Below are 18,688 nucleotides of genomic sequence, written 5' to 3' on the forward strand. Positions count from 1 at the left end.
GCCAGGAATGGAGATAGGCCACATAAGAAAAATCATATTTTCGGTTCCTCAGACACCTGCTTACGCGATTATGCCAAGCATTAAGTCATTATTAAATGCTTGTCGAAAAAGATAGATCCATGTAATGCTTAGGTCATTTGTGGTGTGCAATAGGGACTCGGGGAACTTGCTTTTGCTTCGTACGTGCTGTCAAAATATTGATTACTTAGTGCATTCCTGCCTCTATGATAATATGATAACAACAGTAAAGATTACGTGTCTCGCAAGTAATAAGGATTCTATAAATAGACTTGCAATGAAAAGAAAAAGAATTACATTATTACTCGCTCATATTTTCATCTGATTGGGTACATGAATTTCATGGGTGTATCATAACAGCGAGATCGCAGTCATTAGAAACACCCATCAGTAAAAAAAATTGGGAGGAAAAAATTTTAGAAGAACTAAAATGTAATTTGACCTTCGTCAGAAATGTGAACCGAAGGAATTTGGCCAAAGATGTCAGGGCAGGAGTCCCAGTTTCCTCGCTGTCTGGCCTCCCAATACCCTCCTAGATAGCGGTATGACCCGCTAGCTTTATCCTTTGCAAACCACCGTGGTTTCCAACCACTCTCCTGCATCTTCCGAGCCTGAATCACATTCAAACAAATGTTAGATCAATCATCACAATCGGAAACTACTAAAATAAGGATGAGTATATATGATATAAAATCCTGTAACATATCGGTTACTCCAATTTCCTATCCACAAAGGCACCTTATGAACATTTTACTTAACTAATTTAATATTTGCTCGACGGTATAACTAATCAATCAAGAGAATTCGAAAATAGAGCCTACTCAGCTGAACACAATCTACTCTTAACCCTTTCATAGATAAAAGGTGTTACGAAGCACCAAAAAACTTTTAAGTGCCAAGCGCCAAGTGAAACCATAAAACCAAAAATTACAGAACATAAAATGTAACAGGCACCTGGCGCTGCCGCTGCTCTAACCGTAACTTTTCTGCATTGGCCATGTCATACTCTCCATTTTCCAAATACCTTTGGTCGGGTCTTAACCTCGAATCTGTAGGTGGCAACTTCTCCTATTTAAAATCACAAATTAAATCAACAATCAATGTCTAACAAAATGGCAGAAACACAGCCAACACACACCCCAATGTGCACAGTAAGATGATAGGACTATTTTGTTCCTTCTTTTGGATATATTTCATCTTTGTCGAGAAAAAATTAGTGTCCCCTTGTTATTGCAAGTGAACTCCAGTTAAAGCATGCACAATCAAGCACAAATTGCATGCAGTGAATATTGGTTAACAATCAAGCACAAGAAGCATGCAGTGAATATTACAATCAACAAAAGAGAGTGTTGGTTAACAAAACACACCTTCAATCCAGGGGTAAGTTCATTTAATGTGATGGCAAAGCGGGTGAAGTTATATCTAGTGGGAAACTTGGGAGCCCTGCTTCGCTTCCAGAGCAAACGGGCATCTGACAAAGATTCATGACCTTTCCCTTTCCCAGTGTAGTCTCCATTAACATAATGCATGCTTTCATCCCATTTTCCAAACAAAGTTGATACAGTTTTTCCATTACTATCTTGAATGATACCATGAACCTAGAAATGCAGGCAAACAACATTAAGAGACAAACGTCTGCAACAAAAGTTCATATATCATAATATAGTAAGATGGTAAATTAAAAGACCATTTACTAGCAAAGGTGGCACTATTGAGTGCAAAAGTATGCATATTGAGTCTATACAGTAAGACAATTAAGTCTTATACAAACCAAAGAAGAAGGACAATTTAATACCAGAGCTAAAGGAAATAACAATATATTAAATGTGAAAAAATAGAATCCATGCAACAGATATAAAGCACCTGGTGAGGATTTCTATCAATTATAGATTGTTCCTTGAATTTCAGTTTACACGAGTACTCTTGGTTTCCCTGTATACGCATTGTACCATAGTGATCACAATATAGCTTTCCCAATATGAGATTGTATATTGATGTAGTAACCTGAAAGAACAAGTCCATTTAGAAATTAGAACCAAAGCAGGATATTGTAGCAGTTGAAGCAGATAATAATTACCTTGCTCCACTGGAAAACCTCCCCGTCATCAAATTCCAAAGTCAAAGTACCAACAGGGTCCAGTTGAATTGATCGCCCCCAGAATTTGCTCTTTAGGTTGCTATCACCCCAAAATTTCCAACCTGTACCCTCACAGTGACATGCGACAATCATTGGGTGATGACTGACCTGAGGGGAAGCAAAAACATTAATAATTTCTAATAGACGACATAAAATAAAAAAGCCAAATCATATCCTTTTTGTTCACACCAAAATCCAAATTGTCTTGTTTTGTGTTCATAGGTTTCTCCAGAACTAATGCACTCACATTACACCTCTTATTCCAAAAATAAATGGTGTAGTTTCTGAAATTATGATCCTCTGTATTGGGGAAAACTGTTTCTTTACTGGTGAATGAATGATCAATTAAAACCCAAGAAACCTCTAGGGAAGGAAATACAAGACAAATCTGCAAATTGTTTTGTTGAATCAAACGCAAGTGGTTTTAAGGAATTCAAATGTGGTTAGTACATATAATTTCCATCAAATGAATCATTCAAAAAACTCTGATTTAAGACCAAAAAAAATGTCCACACAGTTGTAGATTTTCTAAAGATACCAATTGCCTGACCCATTTCACAAATATGTAAATTGGAGTGCAATCAGAAAGGAAAATATACTTTGGTAGAGTTGAAAATATGTAATATTTTAATCACTTCACTGTGTCAAGTTAGATTATACCTTCTCTGAGAAAAAACGAAGGCCTTTATCGGGATAGTGAGCTTCATATGTTTCCCCAAGTAATGGATTAAATGGTTTGCAAACTCTTCCTTCAGTTGAAGCATAGCCAGATATAGCAAAAGCCGCAACGTAGAGAATCCTCATGAGGCTATTACCCTGCATGACATCTCCAATTAGTTAAAAATGAGAAGAATGCACCCAATACTGCATTGAAATAGCTAACAGCAAGAAAATCAAAGTCAGCATACAGATTTTCTTATTTCAAATGAAACAATTCTATTTAAGCACTCAGATTTGCTTAATATTGCAGAAATAGAGACCTGTCAGCCAAATCCAGACTTACCCTTTTCCCCCATTCATATGCTTGGTCCAGAAGATATGAATACTCCATTTCTTCAAAACATTTTTGCAGGGAGGAAAGAGGCTCATTAAAATAAACAGGAAGGCAAACTTTTGTTAGATCCTTCCCTATATTATCCTTAATCATTGACCAAAGACTGACACCTTTCTCTTTTTCTACAGGGTCTGGCAATTTCTTACGCCGCTTAACATGAGGGTAATTGGTTCCAACATATCTAATCGAAGGATCTATGTCATCCTCTGATTCAAATGCATAGAATCCTTCATCATCTGAAGAGAAGGATGATACTCGGTAATCAGACCCATTACTTTTAAAAGAACTGGATGACAGAATATCACGAGTATCAAAAAAGGCATTGTCATCATCATCTGTTTCTTCCTCTGCAGCATCATTTCTCTCATTGTCATCTTCAGATTCACTTGCAGTTCCTTCTGAATTAAAAACAGGAAAACAAAATAAAATGTATAAAAGGCACTGTTAGGTTATAATTGGGATATCAGAGATAGAAATAGTGGAACCTAAATAATTCAAGTTTCAAGAAAATGCTTCACCAAAACAATGACACAACTAAATAATCCTTGCTGCTGATGCAGAAATGTTTCAAGTCTTACCACTAAATTTTTCTTGTGCTAATCTTGAGGAAGCCTCTTCACCATTCCACTGTCTTTGGCTCTCATCAACTACTGTATCCTCCAGATCAACCTTTTCTGTCTACAATATAACATAGATAAATGTTTTTTAATACACATGAAAATAAAAAAGATTTATCCTTGGTCAATATGTTAAAAAAGTAAAAGAAAACAACATTAAAATAAAATAAACAATAAACTATCCATGTAAAAAATAGCAAATGAAATCATTTTGTTAAACAATGTGGAAACAATGACAAAGAAACATTGAATAATTCAATGGATTTAAATTAATGACCGCAAACCCTTATAATGCAGGATTTAATAGATTTAATTCGAAAATATGTTAATAAAAATAGTCATCCTATGAAGAACCTACCCAGCTCCTTCACCCATGAGGCAACATCATTCCGGGTCTGCACAATATTGTCTTCCAAGGTTAAAGAAACTGCTTTTTCATTCACGAAGGCAACTTGCAGGACACAAAGGAGGGCAAAATATAAACCTTAATCTATTCACATGTACCTAGTCAGTTCAGAACACTCAAAATTTGGAACAGCATTTAGCAACAGTCGATTGCCTGCCCCCCTTTTCACTGGTAGAAAACTTTTGGCAAGATAAATGAACACAAGAGAAGAGACATACTACATATTTATTCAAGGAGCTTTCAATTGAAAGATACGTGATAAGTTTAAGCTATAATTTATGCCAGTATTCTGGTATTGACAAGGTCGGTAAAAGTCACAAGAACAAAGAGAAAAAAAAAAGAGAGAGAGCTAGGAAGCGACTTTCGTACAAACTACCAGCAAACCATAACCTACTTCACAGGTTAAATATTTGTATTTTGGAGACAATATAGTACCAAACTATACTACCATGAAGCATCTTATATTAGTAAGTATAGTTCCCATTCTGAAGTGATTGCGATTCAACTTACAATTACACTTGCTCTTAAACGAAGTTTTCTAGTTTTGAGTTTTGAGTAGACGTACCTCTAATTGACGCAAGGTGTCAATGAGGGCTGAATGCTTCTGCTTAAGCAGCACAAGCTGGCTTTGCAGCGCCGCAAACTCAGTCCTCATGATTTGCTCACTGTCCTGAATCGCCGCCTCGCTCACTCCCTCTTCCATGAGCCGAACTCTCAGCTTCTCCGTCGAAACAGTTACATTGTCCACCGGAGCCATCAACTCGCTGTTCGACATCCGCGGGAACATGTCCTTCACCGCCTGCAACGCCTCCATCCACGCCACCCGATCCTCCCGCGTCTCCGCCCGAAGGTGGAGCCTCTTCGTCCCCGTGAACACCGAAAACCGCTTCTCGTCCGATTTGCTCTCGCGAATCGTCGAAACCTAAACAATCACAGAACAGCACAAACAAATCACGCCGAATGAAAATACCTAATAATTGAAATTAAGTTGCCAGGAGTAGAGCTAGGTCGTGCCTTGAGATGGATTTCCCCAAACGGCTTGCGTATGTGTTGAGAGGGATAGGAATTGCGGTTGCGAGTGATCCTGCGCATGGATTCTTCGCCGATGACCATGGAGCCTTTCTCGGTTTCTGGATTCACGACGATCTTATCAGGTCCGTGAATCTTGTAGTAGGAGAGAACGCCGTCTTGGAGCACGAACCATCGCGGTCGCCATCCTTTCCCGTAATTCACCCACTTGTACAGTATTCCGGAGATTCCGTTCCCGACGAGGTCGTTGATCTTCACGTCCACCACCGGCTGCTCCCGCTGGCTCCCGCTGTGGCTGTGGCTGTGCTTGTGGCTGTGACGCGGAGCCGAATCGGATCTCACGGTGGTGGCGGCGGCGGCGGCGGGGAGAGGCGGCATGGCGAAGTCCGCGAACGAGGGTTTTACAGGCGAGGCCTGGTCGGAAATGGCGGACACGCAGCAGAAAGGATGCATGAAGAAGAAGAGAAAGAATATATTTACATCACTGCGGCGAAAGCGGTTCTTCAACGTGGTCAACGTGGCGGCGGCGGCGGATGACGGTGGCGCGGATTAGGTGAAGCTTCATGCTAAGCGCGGTGTGGCGATCACTACTGGAACCAGGGCGTGGCGTGAGATAAAAACAAAAACGGTTATGTTTATGTTGGGATTAGAAAGTGAAAAAAAAACAATAAATGAATAAAAGAAATAGTATGTCAAGTGTGAAATGAAGGGGAAAGGATTATTGGAATATTGGAGAAGTTATTATGTTTGTTAGTTAGGAGGGAGATGGAGTAATGGATGTGAGTGTGTTGTGTTTCCGGTGAGATGAGGTGGCAGAGAAAGAAAGAAAGACGCAAATGAAAGTGGAAAAAACCGCTGGAGTTGGAATTAGATGCCTCGGCTAAAGTTTTTAAATATGAAAGGAGGTAATGATTGTCTGCGTCTAGGATACAGGGGATAAGACGCCGCCGGCTCCATCACCGACTGACGCGTGGAGCAATGGCATCACGCCATGTGGAAGCTGCTGAATGGCAAAATCCAGTATGGCTTCCACGTTTTGGAGGGAATTAAATTCAGATTTAGATTACAGAAAAATTGAAAAGGAAGAAAAAATCTCCCTCAACTACCAAATACAAATATTAGCACGCGGCTATTTATTCTCTTTTTTTAGTTGGCTACGGCTATTGATATAACTTTTGCGCGTAAAAATACAAGGAAAAAACAAAAATTGAAACGATGATGACAAAATCTAATTTTGATGGTTTGATGATGTGTGTTTATTAAAGAAAAAAAATATTTGTTTAGTTGAAAGAAAGAAAAATGTAATTAAGAATTGAGATAGATAGGAGGGACATAGAGAATGGAATGGATTACTGAGAGAGAAGTACTTACTGGGGGTATGAGGAACCGTACAGTATCACACATAGCTTTACAGTAGCACATATGGGCAAGTACCGCGCCGTGAACAACGTCTTGTCAATGTCCACTGGCTCAATATTCAACAACAAAATCTTTTTTTTTTTATTTTATAAGCTCAATAGTTTTACCGCCCCACTTCCATTTAATGACATTTATATTAGAGAGACAAAGAGAAGCTATACAAATATTTTATACTCCCTCGCCCTCAAATAATTATTATTTTACGCAGAAAAAATATAAATAATAATATTATTATTTTATTAAATAAATCTTTTATATCATCGTTAATTCATTTATAAATTAAAAAATTAAAAATATTATAAGAGACATAAAGTTAAAAAAATAATTAATATTACATTAAAAAATAACAATTAATTCTTCTGTCTCTAAATATAAGATTCTTTTAATTAATTTACTTCCTTTAAAAAGTTGATTAATATAATTAATAATATTAAATTTATTAACAATTTACATTATTTTATCAAAATTATCCTTAAATTTATTAGGCCTCATAATCTTTTTTTCATTTAATTACTTTCACACCTAAATAATGAATGTGTGTTGATTTTCTTATCTAATTTTTATAAGAGGGATAATATATTTATCTTTAAATATATAGTATTTATTGTAAAGGAATATATAATATTTGGGTAAAAAAATAATTAATACAAAAGACAACTTGAAAAGAATACTATAAAAAGAGACAAATAAAATTAAAAAAAATATTCTTATATCTAGGAATGGAGGAATTATTTTGGATAATTTTTTTTATTTTATACAATAATTATAATAAAACGAACGAAATACTATTTTTTGTATAATTAAAAGCTATATAGAGTTTTTATTTATCATCTAACTTATTTATCTTGTCAAGTTGGTTTTTCTTTTGATTAAATAGTACCTCTAATTGCAACATTATATTCAAAATGAAAATCATATCCCAAAGAATAGATAAGAGACTCAAGTGTAAAACTAATTGTGTCAACAATTTTTTACAAAAGATATACTTTCTTTGTTTTTATTTATAATACTTAGTTACCTAAATCATTAGAATAAAGAAACAATTAATTTGATAGCAATAAATATATCCTAAATTTATATTTTGTTTCAAAATTATTTAGTAATTAATATTTCTCTTTTTTAAATGGTTGTCAATACAACCTTTCACTTGTTTTAATTAGGAATATTTTTGTCAAAATAATTAATACATTAAATATTATGGATTGAGTTTCGTAAAATAAAATATCACTATTAATTTAGTTCTTATAAATAGAAATGAAGAAAGTATATTTTGGTTATAATGGAAAAGAAAAAGTAAAACAACAAGAGAAATCTAGCTAAGAGAAAAATATAAATATGATCATTTTTTAGCTAATGTATGATTTTACTTCTATAATTTTTTTAATAAAATTCATCATTTACATATTATAACTATTTTTTTACTATTACTTTCTTTCTATTTTAAAAATAAATTCTCATTTTTTTATTCAAGATCTTCATAAAGCAACAAAATATATTTTGACACGGTAGTTAAAAGAAAAGAAGAGAAAAAGATAGCCAGTTAATATTTTTTATTAACAAAAAATAATAAACTAACAACACATATTTATCAATAAAAGACAATAAAATATATTAAATATCTTCTAAAATGAGATTTTTTTTCTCCTCTTTCATTCCTGATCAAACGTCATATTAAATTATTCAATGTTTACTAAACCTTTACTCGTGAATTTATAATTTTATTTTATACCATAAAATTATCATAAATGTCCAATTATTTGAATAGAAAATATAAGATTTTGAAAGTTTTAAATATATTTTTTATAGGTCTCCACTAAAGGAGGTCCTATAAGGTCTCCTATTTAACGCATTTGGCAGCTGAAAATTTTAAATATTAAAAGGACAAGAAATTGAAATTGAATTTATTTAATTTTAAAAATGAAATAAACCCCAATTTACCTGAAATTTAAGAGATTAAAATCCCATACAATATTAATTAAAAGATTAAAAGTGTAATTGATTTTTTTTAGTGAGAATATATCTATCAAGTCCCACATGATTCAATAGAAGTGGATGTACGGTACATAGGTTGACCATGTTAAACACATTCGGCAATCATAAACATTTTGAATCAACAGCTCTATTTATTATGGATAAAAAAAAAGAAGAAAAAGAAACTCTCTTTACTTTTGTTTATTTTTTTTGCTGAATTCTCTCTTTACTTTTGTGTTACTATGATATCCTCAATCTTAACCCGAAGATCTGAAAGATAATAGCGTCTTGATCATAGGTATAGGTAGGCTTATAGTGTACCCTTTTTTCTTCTCCAACGTGTATGAACGTAAATTGATTGATCTCGTCTGACATGATATATTCATGTGCTGATAGGACAAGTTCAATTGGAACATGAGAAAAAGAATTTAGATCATAAAAAAAATTAAATATGATATTTATATATATATATAAGAAAAAACTATAATTAAAAGAAAAAGAAGTAAAAAAAATAATTATCGTAAAATTTCTATAAAAAAGTGGTCTTTAATTATTAGTTAAAGAATATCTTTAGTGTACACACACAAATAAGAACATAAGAAATAAAGTTTAATGGTGTTGTATTGTTAAACTAAATATATATAAACTTTAATTGATTGAAACTTCGCAGGCTAATTTGTGGTGCTGTTTCAATTACTTTGTCAGGAGATATTTAAAATGAAATTAGACAACTGAATTAATGTTGTAGGCTTGTAGCCACACCTGTTTGATGACTTGAAATGATTGCCGAATTTCTTTTCGTGGGAGCAAGAACTTCCATGATGGACCATTATTTTATGTAATTAATTAACTATTCTATTTATTGATGTGCATGTGATAAAAATTGTCTCATGTCTTGTTGTCATTTTTACACCAACATTATTGTTGTATTGTAATTTTATTGTTTTATTAATAGGTATATGCTTCAGTCATTTTAATTATAGTTTGGTTTTGAAGATTTACAACAATAAAATTGATAATTAATATTAATATAACTATACAAAATAAAATATTAAAAAAATGTAATATTTTTATTAGAAGCAAATTAAATCCAAACAAAACATTTTGCAGCAACACAATCAGATAGAAGAAGTTGTATTCCAACAATTTAGGTTGTTAGGAAATGATAACTTATGATTGAGACTTTGTTATTAAAAAAATGTTTCTTTTTTAATGAATGAAAAATTAAGATATGGCTGCAACATATTTTCAAGAATCTATTTTATCACAGCTACTTTGATTGCTACGGTATGTTAGGTATGGCAACAATGTGGGTCACTGGTACAAGTTAGTTATCACAAATGATTGCCGTTGCAAAAACATCATTAATTGAAGTTGTAATTGCTGTTGTGGAAACGTTAAGTAGTTAACCATGGCAACAACAGTGTGATATTGTCAAAACATATTAAATTATAGTAACACTTTATATTATAAAATTAAGTACAAGTTTTAATAAAAAAAATTATAGTGCTAGTTAGTTCAAGCTTTTGCTTTAAGTCTCATAAAAAAAAGTTATTTAGTCTTAACATTTATATACTAATTATTATCATTAGCTGTTCTAGCGTAGTGAGGATTATAAAAATAGTTTAATGATAAAGGAAGAGGAGAAAAGGAAAAAGAGGTTCTGGGTTTAAATCATATCATTTCACAAACAAAAAAAAAAAATCAACTAACAACAAAGATCAAGAATAATAATTTTTTTTTATAATATAGCAGTAATTAAGGTATATTTTTACTTTGATGAATGGGGTTCTCACTCTATGAAGGATAAACCACTTTTTATTTTTTTATGACTCCTAATTTTTCTCATTCTCTCACTTAAAAAAATAATTAATTTCAATAGCATAAGTTATCTGTTAATATATCATTTCTCATCATATGATATATTAATAGTATTCCCTTTAATTTATTTTTAAATAAGTGTGGTCATATATGTTATTTTACACAAACAAAAAAATTAATAAATATATAAAAGAAAATAATAATTTTATAAAATTAACCTTAATATTAGTATTACATTAAAAAAGTTAAATAAATACTTATTAAGGGTATTAGTAAAAATAAGTTATTAATATTGCATTATAAAATTAATATAACACTTACTTTTAGGTTTTTTTTTCATATACGACACTTGTTTTAAACAAAATAAAATATTATTTTTTATTCTGTTACACTTTAAAAAAACTCTCTCACCAAATTCGTTTTAAACTTAAAAGTTAATTAAAACGTGTTTGCGCGTATTCAATCCCTCTAGCACGGAAAGAGAAGAAATTTAACTTCTTTTTTTTTTTTTTTCCAGTTTATACAATGCGAATTAGGTGTATGTTAAATGGGATCCTTACACATTGGTTGAGAAAAAAATATATTTTTACTAAAATAAGTAAAATTATGTTATCGATGATTTTTTATATTTTTTATGATTTTTACGATAAATTTTTTTTCTTTTAATTTTTTATTAATATCTTAAAGACACTGATTATTAAGACACTTACAAGTAAATATAGAATTTTGGAATCTTCAAATAAGGATATTCGTACAGTACTTGTGTGTTAATGCCATTGATTAATTCCATAAATTATCGCAAGTGGCCCTAAAAGCAACGTTTATTACAAGTTGAATTTTCTTTAGATAATAATTACAATTTTTTTAAAAGAAATTTGTTTTAGCATACGAAAGTAGAATATTCCTTTTATAAATTTGATGATATTTCATGATTTTTTATATATACTAAATTAAATATTTGAAGAAAGAATTTACTTATTTGTTTATTATGATAGTATCCATTTCAAACATAATTATTTTTCATAAATAATACTTGTAATCTAGGAAAAAAATTAAAAATAATATAAAAATAAGATTTTTTCAAAAAAAAAAAAACTTACTAACTAACGAGCATTTATTTTTGAATCGACCATTGCTACCTTGGCTTGAACCAGTCACACCTACCTGTTCCTCATTCTATCTTTTGCCTTTGTCAATCATGAATCAGTAGTCACTACATAACCAAGCAGCCACCTACTCACGCCTCAACCTCACTTTTTCAAAAAAAAAAAAAAAAAACATTTTTGCCAAATCTGAGAAAAAATATTAGTTTCCAAATAGTTTTTTTAGGCAAATTTACAAATAGTTAATAAGTGACAATTTGGATTTGAATTATTTTAAATTATATTAAAATATCAGTTGTAATATGAATAAATTTTAATCTTGGTTCCTATGATTTTATTTTTATAAAACCTAAAATCATGTTTTTTTAGTATCTACTATCATATGACATCGATTAACCATGTTTGATTGTTTTTCATATTCAATGGAAGGTCATGTGACCATCTCATATGGCATCTAATAATATTTTATATAATGTTAATATGTTATGTCGATTGCTAACATGTGAGTCAATTTTTTAAACCCTAAAATAAATGTTATATATTAAAATAAATATTTCATGTTTTAGAGAGTTAAACATCAAAGAAAACATTTTACTAGAATCAAAATTAAAATTTATTTATTTTATAGAGTATAAAAGATTTATTTCAAATTTTCAGAAGAATTAAAATAAAAAAAATGTTTTAGAGACTATTGCTCATTTTACAGAGAAAAAAAGATATATTTAACTCTTCAAATTAAAATGTCCTATAAATTTAGTTTAATTTACTTTAAATTAATAAAAAATAAATATACGCTTTATTTTTTAACTGCTGACGTTAGAACAGGTAATTACTTTGTCATAGCGTCAATGTAAAAACATGTCGAGAGGTTGCTTTCGATTAGCCTAAACACTAGTGACTAGTATGAACACAATCGAAAAATAAAGGTTTAATTCTAATTTGTAATTTTTGGTAAATTTTATTTTTAATAAATTAATTTGATGTGTTTTAACAAATTTGCAAATGTTACCCTTATCATTTATCCATTAATAAGTATTTTATAAAAACTAGGTGTAAATTTTTTGCAAAAGAAAAGGTAGAAGTAAAATTTGTTAAAAAATAAAAAAAGTTGGATGTAAAATTTAACAAAAATATAAAAAAATTAGGATAAAAAATGTAATCATGTTAAAAATAAATTATCGAAAGATAAAATTTATAAATTTCTTAAAAATTAAGAATAAAATACATCAAATTAATTTGTTGGATAAAATTTGAAAAAAAATAAAAAAATTGGGAATAAAAACAAGTAAGGCAAAGATAAAAGGACAAATAGAAGTAGGCGTTAAGGTGTAGCCAGACGCAGAGGATCACCAACAAATTGTTTTCTTTTTGGAAGAGATTGACAAAGTCACAGTCAAACTCAAACGCTGTATTGATGATCTGGTTAACACGTGGCGCTCGTTGGGCCATTTTCTCACTCCTGTTGCACAACAGATGATTCATGTGTTTTTACTACTTAATTTGCTGCTATGCTATACAAAAGGTCATTTTTGAACTTTCACTATGTAATACAGTATCTTAAATTTCGAAGAAGATTAATTCAATCAATCACGAAGTACTACTATTGTCATTATCACTAATGATTATAATTAAATTCAAATCCTTAATTATTATACTTTCACTTCACCGCCTTGTAGCTTAAAGAAGTAACAAAAATCATTCATATATTCTATTATTTAAAACATATATGACATAAATGTTAGTATAATTTTTTTATTAATCAATATATTACCACGATTTTTATGCTCTTTTTTAGTAAAAAGTAAATTTTAGAGGAATACTAGTGAATACTTTAAAGATGTGTAGTTAAAACATAATAAATATATAATGAAATATAATAAATACTCTTTGACTTAAATTAAATTAGTCATGCTAATAAGAAATGACTGGGTTTTTTCAAAAAGGGCTTAAAGTAAAAAAAAATAAAAAGTCACAGATACAAATACTTAACTGCCAAATCAGCCAAAAAGTTTAACAAGTGTTTTAATGATACTTATAAAGAAATATTTAATATATCTATTAGCACCTTTTAATTCTTGAAAAGTATAAATTTATTTATATGATATTTTTTTTTACTTTCATTTTCTTCAGAAGTATTTTTTAATGTTAGCATTGTTTAATATTTTTCTAATTTACATACAAGATTAATGGTTTTATATATTATCCCTATTTTGAATATAAACATTCGTTCCTGAAAATATTATATTTTTTCATGAAAAGTATTTGTTAACTCACATTTAAATACGATTTTATTTATGTGTAAATATTCTTGAGATAAAATTTACCACTTTCTACAAGAAATATATCATAAAACAATATAACATTTTATCAACTAAAGAAAGAATGTAATTCTTAATACACTATTGTTATTTAATATTTTTTTAACTTGGCCCACTCTATTAAGATTCAAACTATATAAAATTATTGAAAACCTGATCTTTCTCAATAAATTTTAGTTTTATTATATTTGTAAAATTCAAATTCAAAATCAATAATTTAAAATACCAAACATGTTGATCAAATGATATAAAATAGATGAATTCAATATTAAATAATTTCAGCTTAATCAATAATTTTGAGTTTGAGACATGAAATACAATGACATTAATATTCAAAGAGATAACATTGTTGCTGATAGACCTCTAAATACAATGGACCATATAGATATTGAAGAAAAAGGCCCAAAAGCCTTATTGGCTAAACAATTTCATTTTGTTAGATATTAATATCATTATGTTTTTTTTTCCTAAACCAAATTTTGACACTTGATGGTTGATACCTTTCTCCTTGTGGTTGCTGGAGACTATTTAATATTGTGTAGCAATTGTTAAAGAATATGAATGAAGAATTCTAATCTTTGTTTTATCTATCCTCTCTTAGTTTTGTAGCTTTACCATAACAATAGTCGATAGTCTGATAGTATCCTATCAATGGTGCTTTTATTAAGAGTAGAAGATGCAGTAGAGACTATGCAAGCACCATTGATCATCAACTAAGACTATATAAATATATTTATTTTTATTTATTATCATCAATGAATGAAATATCTTAATTTTATCTTTTTTTAAAAATCTCTTTATGACTTTAATAGTAGTTTTTTAGGGTATCTCAGTAAATAGCTTGCGGCTGTTTATCCGTTGCTTATAATAATTTTATACGATTCTATCAAAATTATATTTTTATAAAAAATATACACCTGTAATCTTAAATAGAGAAAGATGAATAATTTAAAAATGTGAAATGATTAATTGGTTACAATAAGGAGGTACAGGAACACGTTTTAATGCAGATGAGAACCAAGTCCGTACGTTTTGTTTTGTTTGTTATTTTCTTTTTTCTTTTTCGTTTGGCATCGCAGTGAGTGTGGGGGCAATAACATTGCTGATTGCTGAAGCTGCGTACGTTCTTCTGAACACATAAAGGAAGGGCCATCAAGTTGAACAGTCTCCTCAATTTTTGTGTTGATTGCAGATTTTGCTTTGTACCCGATATCACCTACGTAATTTGCCACTCAAAAAGTGTACATGATGTACCTTTTTCACAAACAAAACTCTTTCTCGTCTCATGTCACGTGAATAATGCATCAAAATTTATGATGATATTTTATAAAAAAATATTTTTGATACTTTAATGTTACGTTAATAACATAAATTAATATTTTTTTATTAGGAGAAAGGGAAGGGATGGCATATTAATGGAGCATTCAACTTTCCATATCAATATAATCACGAAAATATTAAAGATTTGAGGCTATGTACACTCAGTTACGAGTTTTGGTTACAAATTATTTAATGGAGTACTATAGTTAGCATAAAACTTTTTATGGATGGGTTATTTTTCCTTTTCCCGCAATAGACAAAGGATTAATTTAATTATATGGATGAAAATGTACACAAACACAGGGTCGCATATTTAAAATCTTAACCGGTTATTTTTGGAGAAAAAAAATACTTGTAACCAGTGAAGCAATTAACTCATTAAAATTAGAACACTGGTAACATTTTTTTTTTAAATCAATGGAATAAAGGTAACGTTTTCTTAGGATAGAATAATGGTAGCATTGGTAAGTACTATATAAGTTTTTTTTTATATAATAAACCAGTAATATAAGAAATTAAAGTATTTTTTTAATGTATGAGGTCGTTTGTAAAAAAAAAAAAAGTTGGTAACCTAAAACAATTAAACTATTCAATTTTCATTGTTTAGGGAGCAAGGTCAACAAAATAAATAACCTCAATAAATATCCATAAATTCTTTAAAAACCTGGGGGAGGGGAGGCTAAGGAGTAAGACCGCTTTCAAGTTAGAGGCGCAGCCTTTGGGAATAATAATCTAATAACGGAAATTCTGTGGATTTGGAATAATTCTCGATATATTCTTTATAAGACCGATAAAAATTAGTCAAAATTTGAGTAAGTTATTTCGGATACCGCTAACAAATATTCTTATTTTTCTGTTGGTTCTTATCATGTTAAATAATAATGATGTAGTAAACAGAAATTGAAAAAACACTTATCAGTTATCAATTTGTTGTACACGTAATTCTTCTTACAACTAAATTCTATCTTTTTTTTTCATGTTTGTCTTTTTATTTTTTCATCACATCATTTGTCTCCATTTTTCTTTATCTTTTTTTTTATCACCAATTTTCTCATATAATCTCTCTAAAAAAATAGGAAAATATTTATAAATTAATTTTAGATTAAAAAGAAATTAGTTTTTATCTTTTCTAAAAATACTTTTAAATAAACTTACCCAAATAAGACCTGTATATATTTGTCATGGCCAAACATGTACATGATATACCTAATGTAATAAGAATTTTACCAATGGCAAATAATAATAAGGTGTAGAGGGGCTTTCTGTCATGTTGTTGCAATATTGATTAATAATTTAATATCCCTCCCTCAGAAGAAGCCCGCTAGTATCCAGAAACAATAGTTTCATGTGACGAAATGGTCCAAATATAACTGGGACATTTCAATTCTTTTATCACACAATTGGACCCCACAACCACCTTTTCATTAGTAATGTTCATAAAATCCCATTGCCCGAATCTTCATATTCCATATGCCAAACCAGTTTTCCACTCCACTCCTCTTTGAAGCTACCACATATTCCGTCGTCGTTGCTTACTTGGGAGCATGTCTTTGCCAAACGCAACGCAGGTATTACCAAACAAGAGTTAATCAATAGAGGACACGTAACCGTTTAAAAAAACGTAGTTGACTAAACATTTTATGCGTAGAAATTAGTTTGTACCTTTTTTCATATAGCTACTATTATTTTGGCCTTGGACTAGCTTATCCGATTTTGATTTTTTTTTTTTACTTTAATGATTTAGTTAACCATATCAACTTCGATATCGGCAAGATTATCATTGGCTTCTATTGCGCATGATGTAGAATATATTAGGAAATAACATCAGTAGTCATAGATCGAAACCATGCTTAAGATCTTAATAAAGTTAAAGCGTGACTGTGAATTAGAACAGCATCTTATGTATATATTTTAAAAAAATAAGTTGGGTCTATTCATGAATGAGTAGTGTCTTATTCGGCCTCCAACTTCTTCAATTGTTACCGTAAGCTTTTCTCTGTTGAAGTCACAACTACTTGGCCCACCAAGCCTTCTTCCCCATGTGATCATCCAAAGGATCTTTGACTAATCTTCTTTTCGTTTCTTTTTCCACTAATCATATGTAATTATGATTCACGAATTTACATACATACTGCAGGTCCTGTCTATGATCTCAAGCAATATCCCTTCCCTTCCCTGTTGTTTGTCTTTGAGTCAGATGCTTTTTAACCCTTAAACTTTTTTCTTCATTCATCGTTTGTCGTCACTTCCATTGGAGGGAGAATTTTTAGTCGTGCCGTGGGAAATTCATGCTTTCTACAGTGTTATTCTATAAGGCTAAGTATTATTTGCACAAGCTTGCGAGAATTTCTATATAATTCGTTTAGTTAGTTTTTTTTTTTTTTTTTACTTGAAAATGGTTTTAGTTCTGTAAATATAATTAAAATTCATTTTGTGTTGTAACGTTTTTGTTTTCATTTCGGTTTTCACAAATTTTAAAAATAATTCCTGTTAATATTTTGTCACGTCATGATGACTGACTATGATATTTTTAGAAAATTTAAAATTCATAAGGACTTTTTGGTTCTTCATAGGTATTTTCTCTAAAATAATCTTGTTCGAGATACTATTTAGAACAAATTGTATATAAACCCTAAATCCTAACTAGTGTCATAGGGAAGCGCATTAAAGCGACGATTAAAGCTTTCTTTGAATATGATTTGATCCTTCCAAATGTTTTTTTCATCCCTTCTTCTTTAATGAATTGTGAGTATGCGTTGCTTTGGTGTTTTAGGGGTGGAGGTGCCAACCTAATTGGAATTTCTATCCTTATTGTGTTGTACCTTCATACTTTTTTTGATTAAAAAAAGCACATTAAAACTCATGGGACGCATTGTTATGCAATTATTAAAAAAAATATTTTTAACTCCTTGACAAGTATCCTCAACGGTTAGCATTTGTCTTTATGCAAACTAAAAACATATATCACACACTTTTTTAAAGTAAAATTTAATCAATACCCTCATCTAAAAGAAAGTTGTCAAGAAGAAGAAGAGATAAGAAGCTTCAATAAATATAGCAAATATCATTATGTTACACAGGTAAAAAACAGTACGTAGGAAATTTTCAATTGTGTGATTTTCACTTTGTCAACTGTTTAACCATTTTCATTCATATAATGATTGCCGAAGACACCATCCACATTCGACATATTCTTTTGCACAGACAGAATTTTCATTTTTCCTGAAGCCTCTAGTGAATTTTTTTTTTACGGTTGTTAAGTTCTCAATTCCTAACCTTTGGAATTGCGCCAAGAACCTTATTCTACAGCTAGACTAGTTTAGGACCTTCTACATTATTAATACTAATATTTTTATTATAAGCTTGTTTAGTACTATATTACAGATAGATGTTTGATCGCGACGTATACCAAATTACCAACTATTTTTCCTTAACTCGTGCTAAAAGAATTCCATGGGGCTCGAGACGTGGTGAC

The 18,688-nt window shown here is 30.3% G+C and overlaps 1 protein-coding gene across 2 annotated transcripts; it reads right to left on the minus strand.

Annotated features, from left to right (window-relative positions):
- Positions 1 to 256: 256 nt before the first annotated feature.
- On the minus strand, positions 257 to 6,136 carry LOC114415378 (oxysterol-binding protein-related protein 1C-like). 2 transcript variants are annotated; one of them, XM_028380030.1, is made up of 10 exons: positions 5,247 to 6,136; positions 4,798 to 5,154; positions 3,788 to 3,887; positions 3,159 to 3,604; positions 2,816 to 2,971; positions 2,096 to 2,263; positions 1,882 to 2,022; positions 1,386 to 1,616; positions 973 to 1,086; positions 257 to 629 (listed from the first exon to the last, which is right to left on the minus strand). In XM_028380030.1, the coding sequence occupies exons 1-10, from the start codon at positions 5,712 to 5,714 to the stop codon at positions 444 to 446; spliced, it is 2,367 nt and encodes a 788-aa protein (XP_028235831.1). In that variant the 5' UTR covers positions 5,715 to 6,136; the 3' UTR covers positions 257 to 443. The 2 variants fall into 2 exon arrangements, with proteins under 2 accessions (XP_028235831.1, XP_028235830.1); XM_028380029.1 differs by having other exon boundaries at positions 3,159 to 3,607; positions 5,247 to 6,135.
- Between the last annotated feature and the right edge of the window lie 12,552 nt (positions 6,137 to 18,688).

Source organism: Glycine soja, chromosome 6 (genome assembly GCF_004193775.1).
Source record: "Glycine soja cultivar W05 chromosome 6, ASM419377v2, whole genome shotgun sequence".
Classification (NCBI taxonomy): Eukaryota; Viridiplantae; Streptophyta; class Magnoliopsida; order Fabales; family Fabaceae; genus Glycine; species Glycine soja.